General features: G+C 44.6%; 3 protein-coding genes across 3 annotated transcripts in view; 1 reads left to right on the top strand and 2 right to left on the bottom strand.

Moving 5' to 3' along the window:
* Position 1: 1 nt before the first annotated feature.
* Positions 2-3,707, bottom strand: LOC137600920 (transmembrane protein 42-like). The gene is made up of 3 exons (XM_068322825.1): positions 3,410-3,707; positions 1,323-1,469; positions 2-1,233 (listed from the first exon to the last, which is right to left on the bottom strand). Exons 1-3 carry the CDS (start codon positions 3,569-3,571, stop codon positions 1,090-1,092), a joined length of 453 nt encoding a protein of 150 aa, XP_068178926.1. The 5' UTR covers positions 3,572-3,707; the 3' UTR covers positions 2-1,089.
* A 219-nt stretch (positions 3,708-3,926) lies between these two features.
* kiaa1143 (KIAA1143 ortholog) lies at positions 3,927-6,457 on the top strand. The gene is made up of 3 exons (XM_068322823.1): positions 3,927-4,138; positions 4,236-4,395; positions 4,711-6,457. Exons 1-3 carry the CDS (start codon positions 4,025-4,027, stop codon positions 4,929-4,931), a joined length of 495 nt encoding a protein of 164 aa, XP_068178924.1. The 5' UTR covers positions 3,927-4,024; the 3' UTR covers positions 4,932-6,457.
* Positions 6,458-8,398: 1,941 nt separating this feature from the next.
* The window catches only part of stt3b (STT3 oligosaccharyltransferase complex catalytic subunit B), a 57,577-nt gene continuing 48,614 nt past the window's right edge, over positions 8,399-17,361 (bottom strand). The window contains exons 10-16 of the mRNA XM_068323253.1: positions 15,338-15,549; positions 14,342-14,529; positions 13,552-13,723; positions 11,545-11,718; positions 11,220-11,333; positions 10,897-11,106; positions 8,399-10,292 (exon numbers count right to left, since the gene is read on the bottom strand). Coding sequence (XP_068179354.1) covers positions 10,212-10,292; positions 10,897-11,106; positions 11,220-11,333; positions 11,545-11,718; positions 13,552-13,723; positions 14,342-14,529; positions 15,338-15,549 — 1,151 coding nt within the window. The 3' untranslated portion in view covers positions 8,399-10,211. The remainder of the gene's footprint in view (positions 10,293-10,896; positions 11,107-11,219; positions 11,334-11,544; positions 11,719-13,551; positions 13,724-14,341; positions 14,530-15,337; positions 15,550-17,361) is intronic.

Below are 17,361 nucleotides of genomic sequence, written 5' to 3' on the forward strand. Positions count from 1 at the left end.
GAAAAAATACGTTCCCCACGGAGATTAATAAAGTACATTTCTTCGTCTGGATGGATTGGTAGATACCTAATTTATGCCAAAGGAATCACAAAACACGAATTTTTCAGGAAGTCTGGAACCCTTCCTCAGCAGAGATAGACTTCCTGGACGATGTGAGGACTTTTGATTCAGCATCTAGAATTACTGAAAACAGTTTAGTTCTCATCATTTTACACCGAGATGCTACAACACATTTAAATTTAAGGAGATTGATAAATTAACATGCAAACCATCACGACCACTTCAAAACATCCCTGTTTCCTGGATGATACTTCAGAGACGAGCGACTAGAATGGGACCCAGGAGCAAACACCCCCATTAATGTTCTCTTTTCTTTCTTTTTCTTGTAAAGCATTTAATCACATCAACAGACATTTCAAAGCGCTTTAACATAAAAACCCAACAGAACCCTCCAGAGCATAAGCGTCAGTGGTGGGGAAAACTCTCATTGAGGAAGAAACTCCAGGCAGGACCCAGACTCTGGAGGGTCGTCGTCCGCCTCGACCGGTTGGGTGGGAAAGAAATACAATGAAGATAAGGACAGGGTAAGAGAAAGAGACAGAGGCAGATAGGCCAAATAGAGGGAACTGGCCTGACCCGGACCCCTCCCTCCCTCAAACAAGTGTTCAGTAGTTTTGGCATAGTTAGAAATGATCCCTGGATCTGAGCCTCAGTGCATCCTCAGTCATTGGGAATTGGGAATCCAGTAGTGTGTGTGATCGTTCTGACAAGTCCACCAACACACACACACACACACACACACACAGGTAAAAAGGTGTGATGGAGGTGATACACACTGAACAGTCAACTGTGTTGGATGAACCACCAGGTTTCTGCAACAAAATCTGCTGTTTTAATTTCACTCTGTATCAGGCACTGAGGTTTCCATTCAAAGTCTCTCAGAAATTCAGTTCTAGCTGTGGTGGAGTCTCAGTAACTGACCAGCAGGAACTGGTGGAGTCTCAGTAACTGACCAGCAGGAACTGGTGGAGTCTCAGTAACTGACCAGCAGGAACTGGTGGAGTCTCAGTAACTGACCAGCAGGAGCCGTCACTCATCCTTTTTGGCCTCCTCCCTCGGGAACGTCTGAGACGAGGATCCATGAAGCACGAGCAGACCACACAGAGTGAGAGAGATGCCCCCCCACCACAGAGCCGAATGGGCCTCTCCAAAAATCACCCTCCCCAGGACGGCCTGGACACAAACAAACAGACAAGCTGGAGACCAGTAACTGCTTCCACTGGTTCAGAATGAACCAATGACAGAGGAGTGTGAGAGCTCACTGAGGAGATGAAGTTGGATGCTGTGACGGTGACAGTGGCCCTGGCTGAGGAGGGGGAGTGACGGAGGGCCTTGGAGAAGAAGGTCCACATGACGGCATTACAGGCAAACAGCAGGCCCCCACACAGCAGCCGCAGGAGGGGGTGAAGCTGCAGGAAAAGGAACAACTTTAATTTCAATATGAATGTGATGATCAATCAAAAACGGATTGACTTTAACGTTTATAGTTTATTTTCCTCAGTGAATTAACAGCTACTCCTCTTGGCTGAAAAGGTGCCTGGACTGGTTTCAAAGAAAAGGAGGAGGCTGTCTTCAGATTTAATAGTCATACAGTAATCTGTGTTTTATAAGGTCCCGACAAGAGAAAGTTTGAACAGCATGATAGGAAGTCTGGAAGCGTAACTCCAAAGTACGCTTCCATACTAGTAGTTAAGACCTTCTGAAAAATTAATAAAACACAGTGGGATTATTTCACTGCACATTGACTTCAATTGAAACGGATAAGACGGAACATGTAAACTTCATACATGTTTATAAATGTGGGGTTATTGAACGTTACTCTGGCAGCAAGTCTCTAAACAGAGTTCAGTTAAAACAGTTAACTTTATTTGGTTCCATTGCCAGAAGAACAGACCTGTGTTCAGGCAAGGGGGTCAGAATGAATGTGTTTATGGAAAGAAACATATCACATTTTAAACAATAAATATAAACCTTGTTTTTGTACCATTTTCACTTATATTTGAGCTTTTACAATCACGGCTAAATACAGTCAGAACTGGAGTCATACGCTGATCTTTAGAAACAATTAACAACTAGAACCCCAGAATTCAAAATTTTACCCTGACTTCCTTGCATAGGTCAAAGATCAAAGATAGTGCTCTGACCTACTGTCATTGATCAAAGCACTAGCTTTGATCTATGGTCTTACTCACACTGGCCTTCTCCCTCGACTTTCTATCTTATCCGGTTCCTGAGTTTACAAAAGTTGAAATTTTACCTTGACTTGGTTTCTTAAGTCAAGGTCATCATCTCATTTTCATCCCCTTTGCCGCCCCAGTAATGTGCTTTTTGTTTCATCTTTCTACCTGCATCGGTTGTGAAGATATTTGGTGGACGGATGAATACATAAACACTGACAATTACAATACATAACCACTTTGAAGCAGGATGTAATTAAACCTAAACATCATATAGATGACAGAAGAATTATTGTTTGTTTATTACAATCTGTAGTCATTTTAATTTGGAAAGTAAAGAGTAATATATAACTGACCAAGCAGAAAGAGATTATTAGACCTGTTGTCCTGGAAAGGAGAGGAATGAAGGTTAGCCGCAGTAAGACAGAGTACATGTGTGTGAATGAGAGGGACCCAAGTGGAAGAGTGAGGTTACAGGGAGAAGAGATCAAGAAGGTGGAGGATTTGAAGTACTTAGGGTCAACAGTCCAGAGCAATGGAGAGTGTGGAAAAGAGGTGAAGAAGCGTGTAGAAGGATGCTGAGTTCTGAACTGCCAGGCAGGAGGCCTAGAGGAAGACCAAAGAGGAGGTTTATGGATGTAGAGAAAGAGGACATGAAGGTAGTTGGTGTGAGAGAAGAGGATGAGAAGACAGGGCTAGATGGAGGACACTGATTGGCTGTGGAGACCCTGGAGGGAGAAGACGAAAGGAAAAGAGGAAGAAGATTCATACTTGAACGAACTGAAAACAGAATGACGCCTTGTTTGTTGTGTTGTTTGTTGTGTATTGTGTTGTGTATTGTGTTGTTTGTTGTGTTGTTTGTTGTGTATTGTGTTGTGTTGTTTGTTGTGTTGTTTCTTGTGTTGTGTTGTTTGTTGTGTTGTGTTGTTTGTTGTGTTGTGCTGTGTTGTTTGTTGTGTTGTGTTGTTTGTTGTGTTGTGTTGTTTGTTGTGTTGTTTGTTGTGTTGTTTGTTGTGTTGTGTTGTTTGTTGTGTTGTGTTGTTTGTTGTGTTGTTTGTTGTGTTGTGTTGTTTGTTTGTTGTGTTGTGTTGTTTGTTTGTTGTGTTGTGTTGTTATTTTGTTGTGTTGTGTTGTTATTTTGTTGTGTTGTGTTGTTGTGTTGTCGGTCTCACCCAGCCACAGGCTGCGGCTCCACCGGGACTCCCGGTCCGGTCACGGAGCCCAGACTCACACATGACTCTCAGGTAGTCCGCTCCGAGGGACAGCTTGGCGCACAAAGAGGCCGCAGCCCCCAGGAACCCCGCCGCCACTGCGTAAACACACCCGGAAGTCATGTTGAACCGACGAGCAGACGGTACGGCAGTGGATACCCTCTGCGGTGGTCTGACAGGAGTCCAGAGGACAGACGACACAGGAAGTGGACCGCAGTCTTTCAAAATAAGACGATGGAGACAGAAAGAGTGTGGGAGGGGTGACACGTTTATGATTTATCCTTCATTCAACACTATAAACTTTTAAAAACGTTTTGTGACGTTCCGTATGTTCGTCTGGGACTAGAGATGATTTCCACATTGTAATAAATTGTTGCTTCCAACTCCCTTACCGAACTTATTTTGAAGGTCCCACAATTTCCAACTGCACTTCCCGATTCCCACATCCACCAATCACAAGGAACTCTTAGTCACGTGACCAGCGGCAGCGCTTGTTGATGACGTACGCTGTATTTTGGTGGATCGGAGCCTGTTACGCTGCCGCCCGTTCGCTCCGGAGGCCGCTTTGTGCTGAACATGAATAGAAACAAGGCGAGCGGCGTGTCGTGGGTGAAGCCGGCGGAACCGGCCTTCCTGAAGAAGTTCAAAAATGACGTGGGCTTCAAGGAGGGACCGACCGTCGACACGAAGGTAGGGGCTACCGTGTGACTGTGCTAGCACCCGGACACCTGGGCTGATGCGGGGGGACAGTAGTGACGTCACGCCTGCCTTCATGTTCCCTCTGCAGCGGCAGGTGATGCCCACCGCGGACGATGATGATGATGATGGCGGGAGTGACCGAGAGGATGAGCTGCCTCAGGTGGTGGTGATGAAGAGTGGAGACCTGAGCGAAGACGACGTGAAGAAGATCAAGAACGAAATGCGCTCCAAAGGCGACAAAGACAAAGGTGAGCGTTATAACGCCCGTGCTGATGAACAGGTGAGGTCACAGGTAAGGAGGTTTAAGGCTGCTATGACGGGCCATTTAAGGAGAGTGATGATGTAATCAAAATGCAAAGTATCTCTCATATAATCCACAACTGTCTTTAGGATTATTGTATATTTTAATTCAACTTGAGAACTTGTTTAGTCACTGAAAACATATGAAATGAGATTTGTATACAAGAACAGTGTTTGAAAAATGCACAAAACATTTCCTCCTGACTTTAAAGCATGGTGTGTGTCGAGTGTGTGAAATGAAAACTCCCCCATCACTTTCACAGATGATGAAGCTCCTCCTGATGGTAAAATCCTCTTCAAGAAACCCGCCAAGCGCTCGTCCTCGGACAAGTTTCAGGGCATCACCGCTAGCACCAGCAAAAAGAAGAAGACTGATGGAGGAGAGAAAGAAGACGAGGACAAGAAGGAGGAGAAGTCTGGAAAGAAAGTAAAAAATAACAGCCTTCTGTCCTTTGGTGGGGATGAGGAGGAAGAGGAGGATTAAATGCCCCCGATGAAACGTCAGACTGTCACCAACCTCTGGCAGAAATGACACTTTAAACATTCATGCTAAAATTCTGAACTGATACAGGATGGAGTCCATCCTGTCCTCCTGTATTCTTACATGTCAGCTCACTGACTGCCAATCATCAGTACTCAATATTACTGTTCAATGCGTTTTAGTCCGCTGTGAAACAGCCGTCGTGGTAGAAGTAGGATAGAAGTTCTGGGATGACTTTCATCTCCACGTATTACAAAAGAAGATCATCTCTCCCCAAAATATTGTCAGCATTCCTCTTCTCATCCTCATCTGATGGACGTCTGTCAGAGCTTCTGAGGGCCTCGTTCCTGGAGCCCCCTTATCTGCAGAGGAAGACATGAAGACTGACTTTGAAATGTAAAAATACAAGAGCCCATCTCTCCATACAGCGAGCACAGCGTAGTTCAGAAGCTCTCAGAAAAAAATTATTTTTTTTTTTTTTCTGTCTCGGCTAAAAGCATTAGCCTTTAGATGAGATGGTGAAGAACTTAATCTCTGCAGCCCTCACTGCTCACAGTGAAGATGGTGAAGATCTCATGTCAGAAAGGATGTAAAGAAGGTCTCCAATCAGTTCTGAGCCCCGGGGTGTCTGAAGATGTCATCTGTGCTGGAGGAGCTGTGGATTTACTCTATGGTGGTGTTTGGGTGTTATTCTTTGCTTTTAATCAGACAACAAAACAGAGTGGTGGTTATCTAAAAGGAATGTCTCTGGATCATCTTAAAGTCAGACACTCAGTGTTTTTAAACTAAAACTGGAGAACCACGTCTCTCGTCTTCCGTTTGTGCTGTAAAGGGGCACAGGTAAGTCGACGAGTCAGAGTAGACCCTACAGGAGCAGCTCCACGCCGGCTTTGTTCCAAACTCACTATGCAGTTTATTTACCAATCAGGGAATTATGGATTTGTCACCTAATTATATGTTGACTATGAAAGCAATTATTTGAAATCCTATTACTAATAAACGACTATAAATCCTGAAATATGTTCCGCTACAAACATACTGAACACAAACTGTCCCGTTTGGTCGTGTTTTGCTGGTGATCACGACACAGGATGTCTGGATCAGCTGATACATTCTCTTTGTTTGAGAAACTCCCACTGAATCTAGATAGTAATATATAACATTGGAGAAGACCAAAAGATGAAGATTGAGAACAGTTACAACACAAATTGATTCTGAGAATCGGGCCCCTCGGGGTCCTTGATGTGGCCCACGTCGCCTCAGACGTCCCCGATTGAGAACTCCTGCCTCGTCCCCGTCGTCCCGTCCGGAGCCAAACCCGTTCATCATCTCTGTCCATCGTAACTGTTTGCAGCCGTAGAAGTTCTGCCTACGTTCAGTGACGTGTGAATCTACTGGAGCTTCCACTCAGGAGCCGTAGTTTATGAATAGTCGTCAATGCAGTTGCATGAGTTCAAAGTGTATTTGTTTTTACTGTGTGTATTTCTTAGATTGGTGGTAACATTTGAGATATAAACTGTACAACATCCTTTAATGGTAAATGTCTCTGTTTTTTAACTGTCACACCGTGAGGGAACTACCTAGCATTTTTAGCCTGAATGAATCCACTAATTCTGACCAAACTGATGCAGGATGAAATGATGGCGTCTTGTTTCCCAGGAATAATATCTGCTCTCCATTGTGAGAACATAATGTTCTGCAGGACATATTTTTGGGTTATTTTTCACCATCATAACTTCAGACCAGAAGTCATAAGGAACCGTAGTTCACATTTGTTCTGCTATCGAACTGATGACACTAATTGTGGAGTTCATCTTTAACCCTCAGGGACCTATTAAAATGACTACACACATTACCTTATTGGGTCACAAAAGGGCCGTCTCATAAAAGTGTAAATAGAAAATGTAATACAGAAATATTTTTTCATTCAATGCATCAGATCTTTTCCATTACTTCAGACCTATCCATATATATAAAGGAACTTATATTTTATTATTATATACGTTTATATGGAATTTGCCATCAGAACCTTGTTTTTCTTAAAATGGGAAAAACACAAACTGGAATATTTCCAAGTCAGTGCACAGTTTAATACTTCTGATAAAGATATTACAACTGTTGGATGAATGTTTTTGCGGGTGTGTAAACAGACAGTGGGTCTGTCTGGGTTGTGGGGTCATTGTGGGGTCATTGTCTTGCTCCAGACGATAAAGATCATGTTTCATTATGTCATGTCAGCATTATTGTACATAGTAATATACAGTATATCATATACATATATAGTATATAAATATTATATAGTATATGAAAAATACAGTGGTACCTCTACTTACGAATGTCTCTACAAACGAAATTTTCTACTTACAAAACGCCTCAACAGGAAAATATTGCCTCTAGTTACGAAAGAAATGTTGAGTTACGAAAGGTAAAAACACAGTTTGGGCTGATACTCGCAGCTCCCACAGGTTCCTGAACGCAACATTCTTATAGCTGCTCTGCCATTGGCTATTACCTAGCATCCTGGCATCCCATTGGCTGAGAGGGACCTCTGTGTGGAGCTACATAGGTGTCTATGCAGCGTCCTCGTCATTCGGCCCTCGACCCATGAGGTGTTCTGATAGTTTTACGTAAATATATTAACTTTTAGAGTATTCACTATGGACCCCAAGAAAGTGACGGAGAAAAGAGGAAAAGAAAAGATGAAGAAAAGAGTTTTTTTGTCCGTACAAACAAAGCAAGAGATGATAGAAAAGCCTGAAAAAGGGATGCGTTTGGTTGATCTCTCCAAAGAATATGTCCGTAATGCATCTACAATCACCACGTTATTAAAACTAAAGGAAGTTTAAGGAGTTTAAGGCATCACGTGGGTGGTTGGAGAAGTTCAGAAGGAGGACTGGAATTCACTCTGTTGTTCATGGTGGGGCAAGAGGGCATAAACCAAAGAGGGCAAAAAACAATGAGGACAGCAGTTAAAAGGTAAATGACCATCATTTTTATTCTTTATTCTATTCTGTTTTTTACGTTATGCACGACTCTCATTTATTGTGTAATAATCTAATCTTAACATGTATTTGTTACATGTTTTGATGCATTTTTATGCTTTAAAAACATTTATGTCTGAATTTTGGGGGGCTTGGAACGGATTAGGGCATTTGCATGGAAAACGCGTCTCTACTTATGTAATTTTCTACTTGCAAAATTTCTTCTGGAACCAATTAATTTCTTATCTTCAGATGTGTTACTAAGAGCTACATTCACTGCTTCGTTAGTCCTTCAGAGTTGGGTTGATAAATATATTTACCTCGAAACGCAGGAAGGCAACTTTTTTAAAAATAAAAATTCATTCCTAAAAGTGAGTTTTCTGTGGACACCAGGATTTGAAGCCCCCACCTTAAAGCCGAGGAAAATGGAAGGAAACAAGGACCAAGATGAATCTGAGCTAAAAAAAACGTGAAACCCAGACCTTTATGTCAACCTCTTTATTCAAAAAGGCATGTTTCATTCTCTCACCTGCATCAAGATCATTACAATTGATGGAAGAATCATCGACTTACAAAATCAAATAAAACCCTTGCATTTGTGACAGGATACAACTCTTCACTCATCGCGGCCCCCGTCACCCCTGGAATAAATACACTGATAAACTGTCCAGCTCTGGAACCGATATGTGATTTCAGTTCTCCTGTTAAGGCCAATGACATCCTCTCCTCCGACAGAGGCTCACACAGGATGGACGTGTTTCTGAGTACAGGATAGAATCAACAGAGGGAATAAATGGCTTAAATCAAATGGAATCAGATGGATTTAAACTAAAGTAACCGTTAAAACGACAGGAGATGAATACAGTTAGAAGGAAAGAGAGCGGTTGGTGTGGAGTCTTCTGCTGCTGCCGCACACACACACACACGCGTTTACTGGTTCATGTGTCTACATTCAGGTCCCCCCCCCGAAGCTCAGAAACACACTCTTCCCTCAGCCTTGTTCTTTCATTTATCACAGACTGATGGATCTTGTGCTCCACACCAGGAGCTGCTGCAGTGGTCACACACACACACACACACACACACACACACACACACACACACACACACACACACACACACACACACACACACACACACACACACACACACACACACACACACACACACACACGGATGACTGCCCTTCATTACAACTTTGGTCGTTTCCCTGTTATTTTATTAGGTGATGATGGGTCTGATGTCCAGGTTAAATCAGAGGACATAAAAACGCCTCAACACTGCCTCACGTGTGACATTCTGTTCCTCACGGGCTTCCTGTAAATCATGCTCATAAAAAGCCTTCAAGGGGGGTGGGGGGCAGGGGGCTGTAGGGCTAATGCTCCTCAGTGTAGAGGCAAACTGTGTGAATTCAAACCGTATGAAGGGAGGAGCCAATGAAAAACCAACAAGGTTTGAAGATTCCACCGGACAGAGAGGCAGAACCAGGAAGTCATGATGCGGATTCTATTACTGAGCTTATTTCATAACGTGTGTGTGTGTGTGTGTGTGTGTGTGTGTGTGTGTGTGTGTGTGTGTGTGTGTGTGTGTGTGTGTGTGCTCCGACATGTAGTACTGCTCGACTAGTCACGGAAACAAGCACAGTTATTATAAAGGGATCTTCTTTCAGCTGGTGCGCGCGTGTGTGTGTGTGTGTGTGTGTGTGTGTGTGTGTGTGTGTGTGTGTGTGTGTGTGCGCGTGTGTGTGTGTGTGTGTGTGTGCGTGCGTGTGTGTGTGTGTGTGTGCGTGCGTGCGTGCGTGTGTGTGTGTGTGTGTGTGCGTGCGTGCGTGCGTGCGTGTGTGTGTGTGTGTGTGTGTGTGTGTGTGTGTGTGTGTGCGTGTGCGATCAGGGTTCAGCACCAGTGGTCGACCTCCTGCTGGCTGTTCTCTGCATCTGAACGAATGGTGATGAGCGATGTGTCATGCATAGAGCAGTCCCAAAGCCAGACCCTGATACCCCCCACCCCCCTACCCCCTCCTACCCCTGTCAAGTTCAATTAGAAAACAAAATGTTCCTTGGATCAAACTGGTGTGGGGGGAGAGGGTCTCTGATGAGCTGCCTCATCAGGTCAAAGGTCAGCTGGCACTCCACGCCCCCCCCCTCGGTGATGCTGCGGCTCCTGGACCTCCACGCGGGGGCGTGTGGGATGACGGGTGGATTGACGTGGATTGGTTGCTGATTGTTGTTGTTGTTGTTGGATGTTTGTGTGTAAAGTCTGTTCCTCTCCGTCCTCGATGTGCCGTCACGCTGGGGGAGACGCTCTATAAAGACTTCCTGGTCAGTTTCTTGCCCTTCTTGAGGGACAGCTTGTTCTTGACGTACCCCCGCTTCCTCTTGGCCGTCTGAGGAAAGAAACAGACCAAAGCCCAGGTGAAGGTCCGCGTTCACACACACGATCCCGTCTGACGCCGCGTGGCTGTCAGGACCCCAGTGGTGACCCCGTTTGAACTTTTACAAAACTCAAAGTTTTGAACACAGAAGCCAACGAGGCAGTCAGAGACCGTAACATCCTGCGACACACCTGACTTCAACATTTTACCCTGACCTACACATTTTTGTGATTATATCTCATCAGGTTTCAGAGATGTGTACCTGAAAGGGTATGAAAGACAAAATTTGACCTTGACCTACTTTTTCAAGGTCAAACTTGTGATCTAATTTCCTTCCCCTTGCCTCCCTGAATATCTATCTTATCTGGTTCCTGAGTGTAAAAAGTTAAAAATTTGACCTACTGTACCTTTTTGGACCTACTGTCCCTTTTTGGACCTACTGTACCTTTTTGGACCTACTGTACCTTTTTGGACCTACTGTCCCTTTTTGGACCTACTGTACCTTTTTGGACCTACTGTACCTTTTTGGACCTACTGTACCTTTTTGGACCTACTGTCCCTTTTTGGACCTACTGTCCCTTTTTGGACCTACTGTACCTTTTTGGACCTACTGTACCTTTTTGGAGGTGTACTTCTGCTTGGTGGCGTCGGCGCCTCTCAGCTTGTGCTCCAGCCGGTCTCTGTTCTCCAGCTTCTTGACCTTATAGATCCTGACCAGCCAGTGCTCGGAGGTGAAGGCCTCCTCCAGGTGCTTCAGCTTTATGTCCTTGTTACCGATCTCGGCGTTGCGCGTTCGATCGAAGCCCGGAGGCGTCCGAAAGTCCAACTGGACAGAAAATGAAGACGGATTCATTTCAAATCCTACATTTAGGCCCCGCTGAGGTCGTTCACATTAACTGTTGTCAGTAAAGAGAGGAGTGACCATTCAAGGAGACGTACCTGCATCTCCCCGAAGCGGTAATAAGACATTTTGTACATAAGGCAGTTGAGTAGAGTGGGGGAGCCGGCTTTATCCACCCTGAACTCTCCCTGGGGGGTGAAGTAGTCGCTTTCCTGGTTTGACAGGAAGACGCGAGGAGGAAGAAAGAGGTGAGCGACACACTTTGATCCACGGTTGAAATCCACACTGCAGTTTAACTCGAAGCACATTCAGGTACTGATCTTTGATTTCCCCCCCGCCCCCCCAACCAGACAGCACATCAAACACTCCTGTGCACCCCTCCAGCTGCTGCTGCTGAAACACAGGTCATGTGACGCGTCTCACCCTGATGTCGCGGGGGTGCTCTCCCTCCGCGATGCGCACCATCCACAGGAACTTGTTGATGTCGTCACCCGAGTAACCGATCACCCCCCCGAAGATGATCAGGACGTAATCCACATCCAGAGACCTCATGATCTCGTAGGCCGCCGTCTCATTGGAGGACATGGCTTTGCCCACCTGCAGGAACACAAACACCCGGCGGGTTTAGGGCTCGACAGCAGCGGGGGAGAACACTTCTATGTTCTACCAATCAGCTGATTATCTTGTGATAAATCATCATTACAAACAAAACGCTTTTCTCTCTGAATAGTTTCATGTTTGTTCAGAAGCTCACGACGTTTCTCATTTATCAGCCTTACTTCCTTTTTTTTTTTTTTTGATTCATAAAGTGTCTGAGTTTATGCGTCTGTGCACGTCGCCAACAGCAACAACGTGCTGGCACTGCAACCTTTGACCTTTCAGTGCTGATCTCGTGCTGGACGAGGAAGTAATGACCTTAACTGGACTAATCATGTACGACCCCAGCTCCTCCGTGTGGAGCCACTGTCATGCAGTGAGGAACACGCGTGTCCACTGGGTGGAGCAATAATCACAGAAATAACTTTGAATCCCTGAGTTCCACATGGGGGCTGGAACAAACCCAGTACCTGCAGTTATATGATGTAATGATGGGACCGGGGGGAGCAGAGGCAGGGAAGCATCATTAAAACTCACCAACAAGACAAGAACAATAACAGCCATAACAGATTTCCCTGGAGAACTTTCCAGAGTGGGTTTTTTTTTGTATTTCCAGTGTTTGTACTCCTGTATCTTCCACACACGATGACAGAGAGTCATGACGATTAACCCACAGAGAGTTTTTTGCTGAATCTGCAGCTCCTCTCATCTTTACGGACCTTTTTAGTGGCTTTCAGCCCTCGCTGACAGACGGACAGATGTTTCCCACAGGAGGCGGTAAAGACCGAAACGGAGCTGAAAGAACACGAGACCCCATGTGGAGGATGGAAGCTGGAATCATTCTGATTTCTTAAGAAATGAACACACAGTTCTAAAGGTCACACACACACGGTCACACACACGGTCACACACACACACGGTCACACACACACACACACACACACACACACACACACACACACACACACACACACACACACACACACACACACACACACACACACACACACAGTCTTTTTCCTCCACACACCCAGCATCTGTCCTGGAAGTTAAATGAAATGTTTCCTTGAATGTGATTAAGACTTGTGTGGCTTTTAACATAGTGGAAAAGGAGAATAATTTAACTTCATTTTTAATTATTACTACTTTTAACATTTTAGTCTGGCTCTTAATTGACTGTTATTCATGTTATTAATTACAGATTTATTTATTTTAACATTTTAGGCTGTTTTTTTCATAGAATTTTTTTCATTTATTTTTACGTTTTTAGTCAAGCCTCTAACATTTTTATTTCTTTTATGACTTTTATTTACTGAAATTGTAATCTATACAGTCATCTTTTATCTCCATATCTATTAACTTCTCTCTGGGGTCTCCTAACTTCAAAGTGGCGTGTGTGTGTGTGTGTGTGTGTGCCTGCGTGTGTGCGTGTGTGCGTGCGTGTTGGGGAAGAGGGGGGATATTTCTTGTGTAAACTGTTTTTGGTTTTTTCACTGTGCTACTAGATTTGTATGAAAAGCCCTTTATAAATAAAGTTTGACTGATTGATTTGAAGTCGTGACACAGAAACTGATGCATTGTGTAGTTGTTTATCTTTAAAGGGACACGTCCAGATTTAAACACTGCTGATTTCTATTTTGTTGCTGGAAGATTAAAACTACTTTAATCTGTTAGATTAGCTTCTTGACTCTTCATCCATTAATTAGTTCCTGTGTTCCATCAGATGAATAATTTGTCCAAACCAAACTCCTGACTGATGGCAGAGCCGTCAGACGTCTGTTCAGACGGAGTTGGACTCTGATTAAACTCCTGGGGGGCGTGTGAGGCTCTCACCAGCGCGATGTGGCTGTTGTTCCACGTGTTGTTGTCCACCAGCGTCGTTCTGTTAGCCATTCCTGCGATCTGGTAGCCGTAATCCCACCACGACATCACTCTGGCGTGCTCGTCCGTGTTCTGCCTCAGCCAGTAGTAGGCCTCCCTGAAGTCGTCCAGGATGTTTCTGGAGCTGGATGACAGAGATCAACACGGACATGGTGAAGTCTCGACTTGCAGAGTGTGATGGTTTGTGTGATAGACTACAGCAAGTAAAAGCTGACATTTGTAAAGCAGCTATACGCCTGCACTCCCCCTATCCATGTGATGCTGGTCTGTTACATTTAGTATATTACGCTTCAGCGTTTTGTGTGACATCTGTGTGTGTGTGTGTGGGGGGGGGGGTGTCAGGGAGGATTTGCTGTGGCAGGAAGGCTTGTACAGAATTCAGACCGCTTGTCTTCATCTACAGACGAAAACAGGTTCAATCAAGAGCTTTAGTGTCATCTTTAAAACTGTTTAACAGCAAAATAAAAGATGCAAAAAAATTTGTGAGGTAGGAGACGGGGGCCATTTATACACCTGTGACCAGGGGCCAAAAGTCTCATTGGATTAACAGAAAACATTTCTTCAGGTTCCACTGACTGTTAGTCCCTTTTGGTGAAGGCGTGAAGAGCGTTAACAACACAGAGCTCAGGTTACTGAGCGCCGTTAAGCCACTGCTGAACGTTTCATTCCTCATTGTAGTGAGCAAACAAGTCTGTTGTTCTAAGAGCCGGTGGGATGCGGGATGATGTTGTGTTGTTCCCACCCATCGTGGTTGTACGAGGCCAGCACCACGCTGGGGCTGGAGTAGGCGTTGCTGGTGACCCAGGTGCAGTGGACGGCGAACATCATGAGCAGCATCAGCATCAGCATGGTGACGATGGACTTGATGTTGGGGCCGAGCCCCTCCTCCGCCTTCTCCTGCTCCGACACGTGTTTACGCACCTTCCCCGCCTGAAAACACACGTCAGCAAAGGTGGTGAAACTACAGAGAAAACACAGCTGAGGGAGACTGAACTCAAGGCACACGTGTCAAACTCAAGGCCCGGGGGCCAAATGTGGCCCTCCACATCATTTTATGTGGCCCGTCAGAGTGTCTAAAGATAAATAGGTCAAGTGTGCTTTGGCCAAAAACTACATTTCCCACAATGCAGTAATTCAGCCAGTTTGAGCTCTGACTAAACGTTGTGAACAAAGTTAACGTCCTAACTTGTGTCTGGTGTTATTTTTCTTGATTGATTGATAGTTTGATCCTTGATTGATGGAGTTCTGTGGGTTTAATAACCTGACAAATGAAAAGGATTTATGTTAGAACAGAGAAACAAACAAACATGTTTTTTCTGTCTAACTGTAATGTTTGGAACTAGAATCAGTCAGAAATTCAGTTATTTAACATTAAGGAGTAGTTACATTTAGTTACATTACACTGAGTTACATTTAGTTACATTTATTAGTTACATTAAGGAGTAGTTACATTTAGTTACATTACACTGAGTTACATTTAGTTACATCTGGCCCTTATGCTGATGTGGCCCTCGGTGAAAATGAGATTGACCCCCCCCCCCCCGTTTAAGGGAAGAGAAACCATTTTTACATGACAAAGGATTGTGCAAATATGGATCACAGCCGCTCCATTCTGTTTCACCGTTAGCCGTGTAGAAGATCATGACACATCCATGTTGTGTGTTCGTTCTAAAGATGATATTTTCCTTTTTACAAATCCTCTAACTCCAACACGCGCTCCGTTACAGCGGGGGCTCACCTTGTCGTAGAGGTTTCCAGCGTTCTTCCTGTCGTCCTCGTCGCTGCTGTCCTCTGCGGGGGGGCTCTGCCTCTTCATGTCGTCTCCCAGGTAGTGTTCGAAGACGCTGGAGAAGGCCACCGCCGACAGCATGCACACCACGGGGGTCAGGGTCAGCATCAGGCGCACCATGACGCCGGCAAAGTACACGGCGCTGATGGCGTACAAGGCGACTGTTCAGAGGAGAGTGGAAGAGAAAGACAGAGATGAGAAGGAAATCATCCGTGACGGACGATCGGGACTTCGTCTGAAGTTTAACAGTGTCTGTCATCACTTTAACCCTTACAGCGTGATCAGAGCGCATTACGTTTTTAAACCGTTCTTAATAAAGTCTGTCATATGGATTCCTGCGCTCATGTTTACGTGACAGTAGAGACGTGAAACTGTCTTCTGGTTTTTATTTGGAGCCGATTGACCTGGAAAACCAGAGATATGATGGTTTACATTTGATCTATGACAAACGGTTCAAACGGCTCCTTATTGTCAGACGGCAGACGCCGTGTTTCTGTCCGTGTAGTCGACATCGTACAAGCGGGGACGCATGTATTCACGTGATGTAAAGATGTTTTGCAATTCGTGCATTTTGTCACGTGATGAAAACACGTAACATGATTTTGTCATGTGATGCAAACGTCGCAAAATGCGCACGATTTACGTTTTATTTTGAAAAACTCCCTTGAAGAGTGGCATAAGTGACACAAACTGTATATAATTATGTTAGAAGCCTATGGCAACCTTTATGGAGCTCAAAATCAATTTGATGAGCAGGTTTTTGGTTTTTATGTGCAATAAAATACAACTTTTCCATTTCCGAATTTGACTGTGTCTATTTTACCCCAATTTACCAATATAATAAGTTATAGGGAAATAAAAACTCTTCATATAGCTGAAGTTATGCTGAAGATAAACATACCAAGCATGGGTATGTTAAATCATTTCTAATGTGGTGACAGACAAGTATCAAAAGTACAAAAAAAAAGTGAGGGGTGATTCAGCCCAGGACACAACTCTGAAATCAGACTCACGATACCACCAACCAGCTTCAGCCCACTCTACATCCATCACATCGGCACCAGTGTCACCTGACCATTAACAACAAGCTGCAGCTCAGAAATATCAGCAGTTCAATGCAGAATGTTGTTTGGGTTGCAGGTTGAACTGTGGTTTGGATCCAACAGAGAGAGAAAAAGATCATCTACAAAGAATCAATTACAGTAGTTCAATTAAAGCCCTGACATGAATTAGTCATTATTCTGCAGGCAGAATTGTTGCTGACAATCAGAACAGGGGTTCACCAGCATCACACTGATTAATTCAAGAGTTTGTCACAGCACTGACTCCAACCGCATTTTTATGCATCATGATAATAAAAGAATCTCGGCTTCATTTTTGCTTTCATCTGTTTTCGTTTTGCAGACAAGCTGAACCAGACCAGCTGAACCACTGCAGGAGAGGAAAGAGTTAATGAGTAAAGCAACACTGCTCCAGTCAGGACATGGACGACCTGACAGAACCGTCTCCTCCACAACATCCACATCCAGATCCTCACTCCAGTCCAGCAGGACGACCGACAGACTGTCAGCCACTGACGCCTGCTGGACGCACGGCCCATCGGATGGAGAGCGTTACCCGGGGGGGGGGGGGTTGGGGTAGCACTGCCTCACCCCAACAAAAATAGAAACAATAGAGCGACACATGAAAAAGGGCTATAATTTATGCACCAGGGTCACGGGCAAAGGGAGGGGTTCTGGTTTACTGTCTGATACCAACCACTCCACAACACAAGGGGAGGGGCATCACCGTGGAGACGCAGACAATATTATCATCACAAACTGTTGCTTCATTTAGAGTATCCTGGGGCAAATCTTAAAAATGAAACGTTGAGGGGGGTGAGAGTAGTGTTTAGTTAAGTGTTTAGATACTAAACAGTATCTTTAGTTAGTCTCTAAATAAAGATACTAAGTCTTCAGTTAGATACTAAAGAG

The sequence above is a fragment of the Antennarius striatus genome, chromosome 9 (assembly GCF_040054535.1).
Source record: "Antennarius striatus isolate MH-2024 chromosome 9, ASM4005453v1, whole genome shotgun sequence".
NCBI classification, from domain to species: Eukaryota; Metazoa; Chordata; class Actinopteri; order Lophiiformes; family Antennariidae; genus Antennarius; species Antennarius striatus.

Coding starts and splice junctions, on each gene's coding strand:
- LOC137600920 (XM_068322825.1), bottom strand. CDS start 3,571: ATGACTTCCGGGTGTGTTTACGCAGTGGCGGCGGGGTTCCTGGGGGCT. Junction 1,470..3,409: donor GAGCCGCAGCCTGTGGCTGG/GTGAGACCGACA, acceptor CTTTTCCTGCAG/CTTCACCCCCTCCTGCGGCT. Junction 1,234..1,322: donor CATCCAACTTCATCTCCTCA/GTGAGCTCTCAC, acceptor GTTTGTGTCCAG/GCCGTCCTGGGGAGGGTGAT.
- kiaa1143 (XM_068322823.1), top strand. CDS start 4,025: ATGAATAGAAACAAGGCGAGCGGCGTGTCGTGGGTGAAGCCGGCGGAA. Junction 4,139..4,235: donor GACCGACCGTCGACACGAAG/GTAGGGGCTACC, acceptor TTCCCTCTGCAG/CGGCAGGTGATGCCCACCGC. Junction 4,396..4,710: donor CAAAGGCGACAAAGACAAAG/GTGAGCGTTATA, acceptor TCACTTTCACAG/ATGATGAAGCTCCTCCTGAT.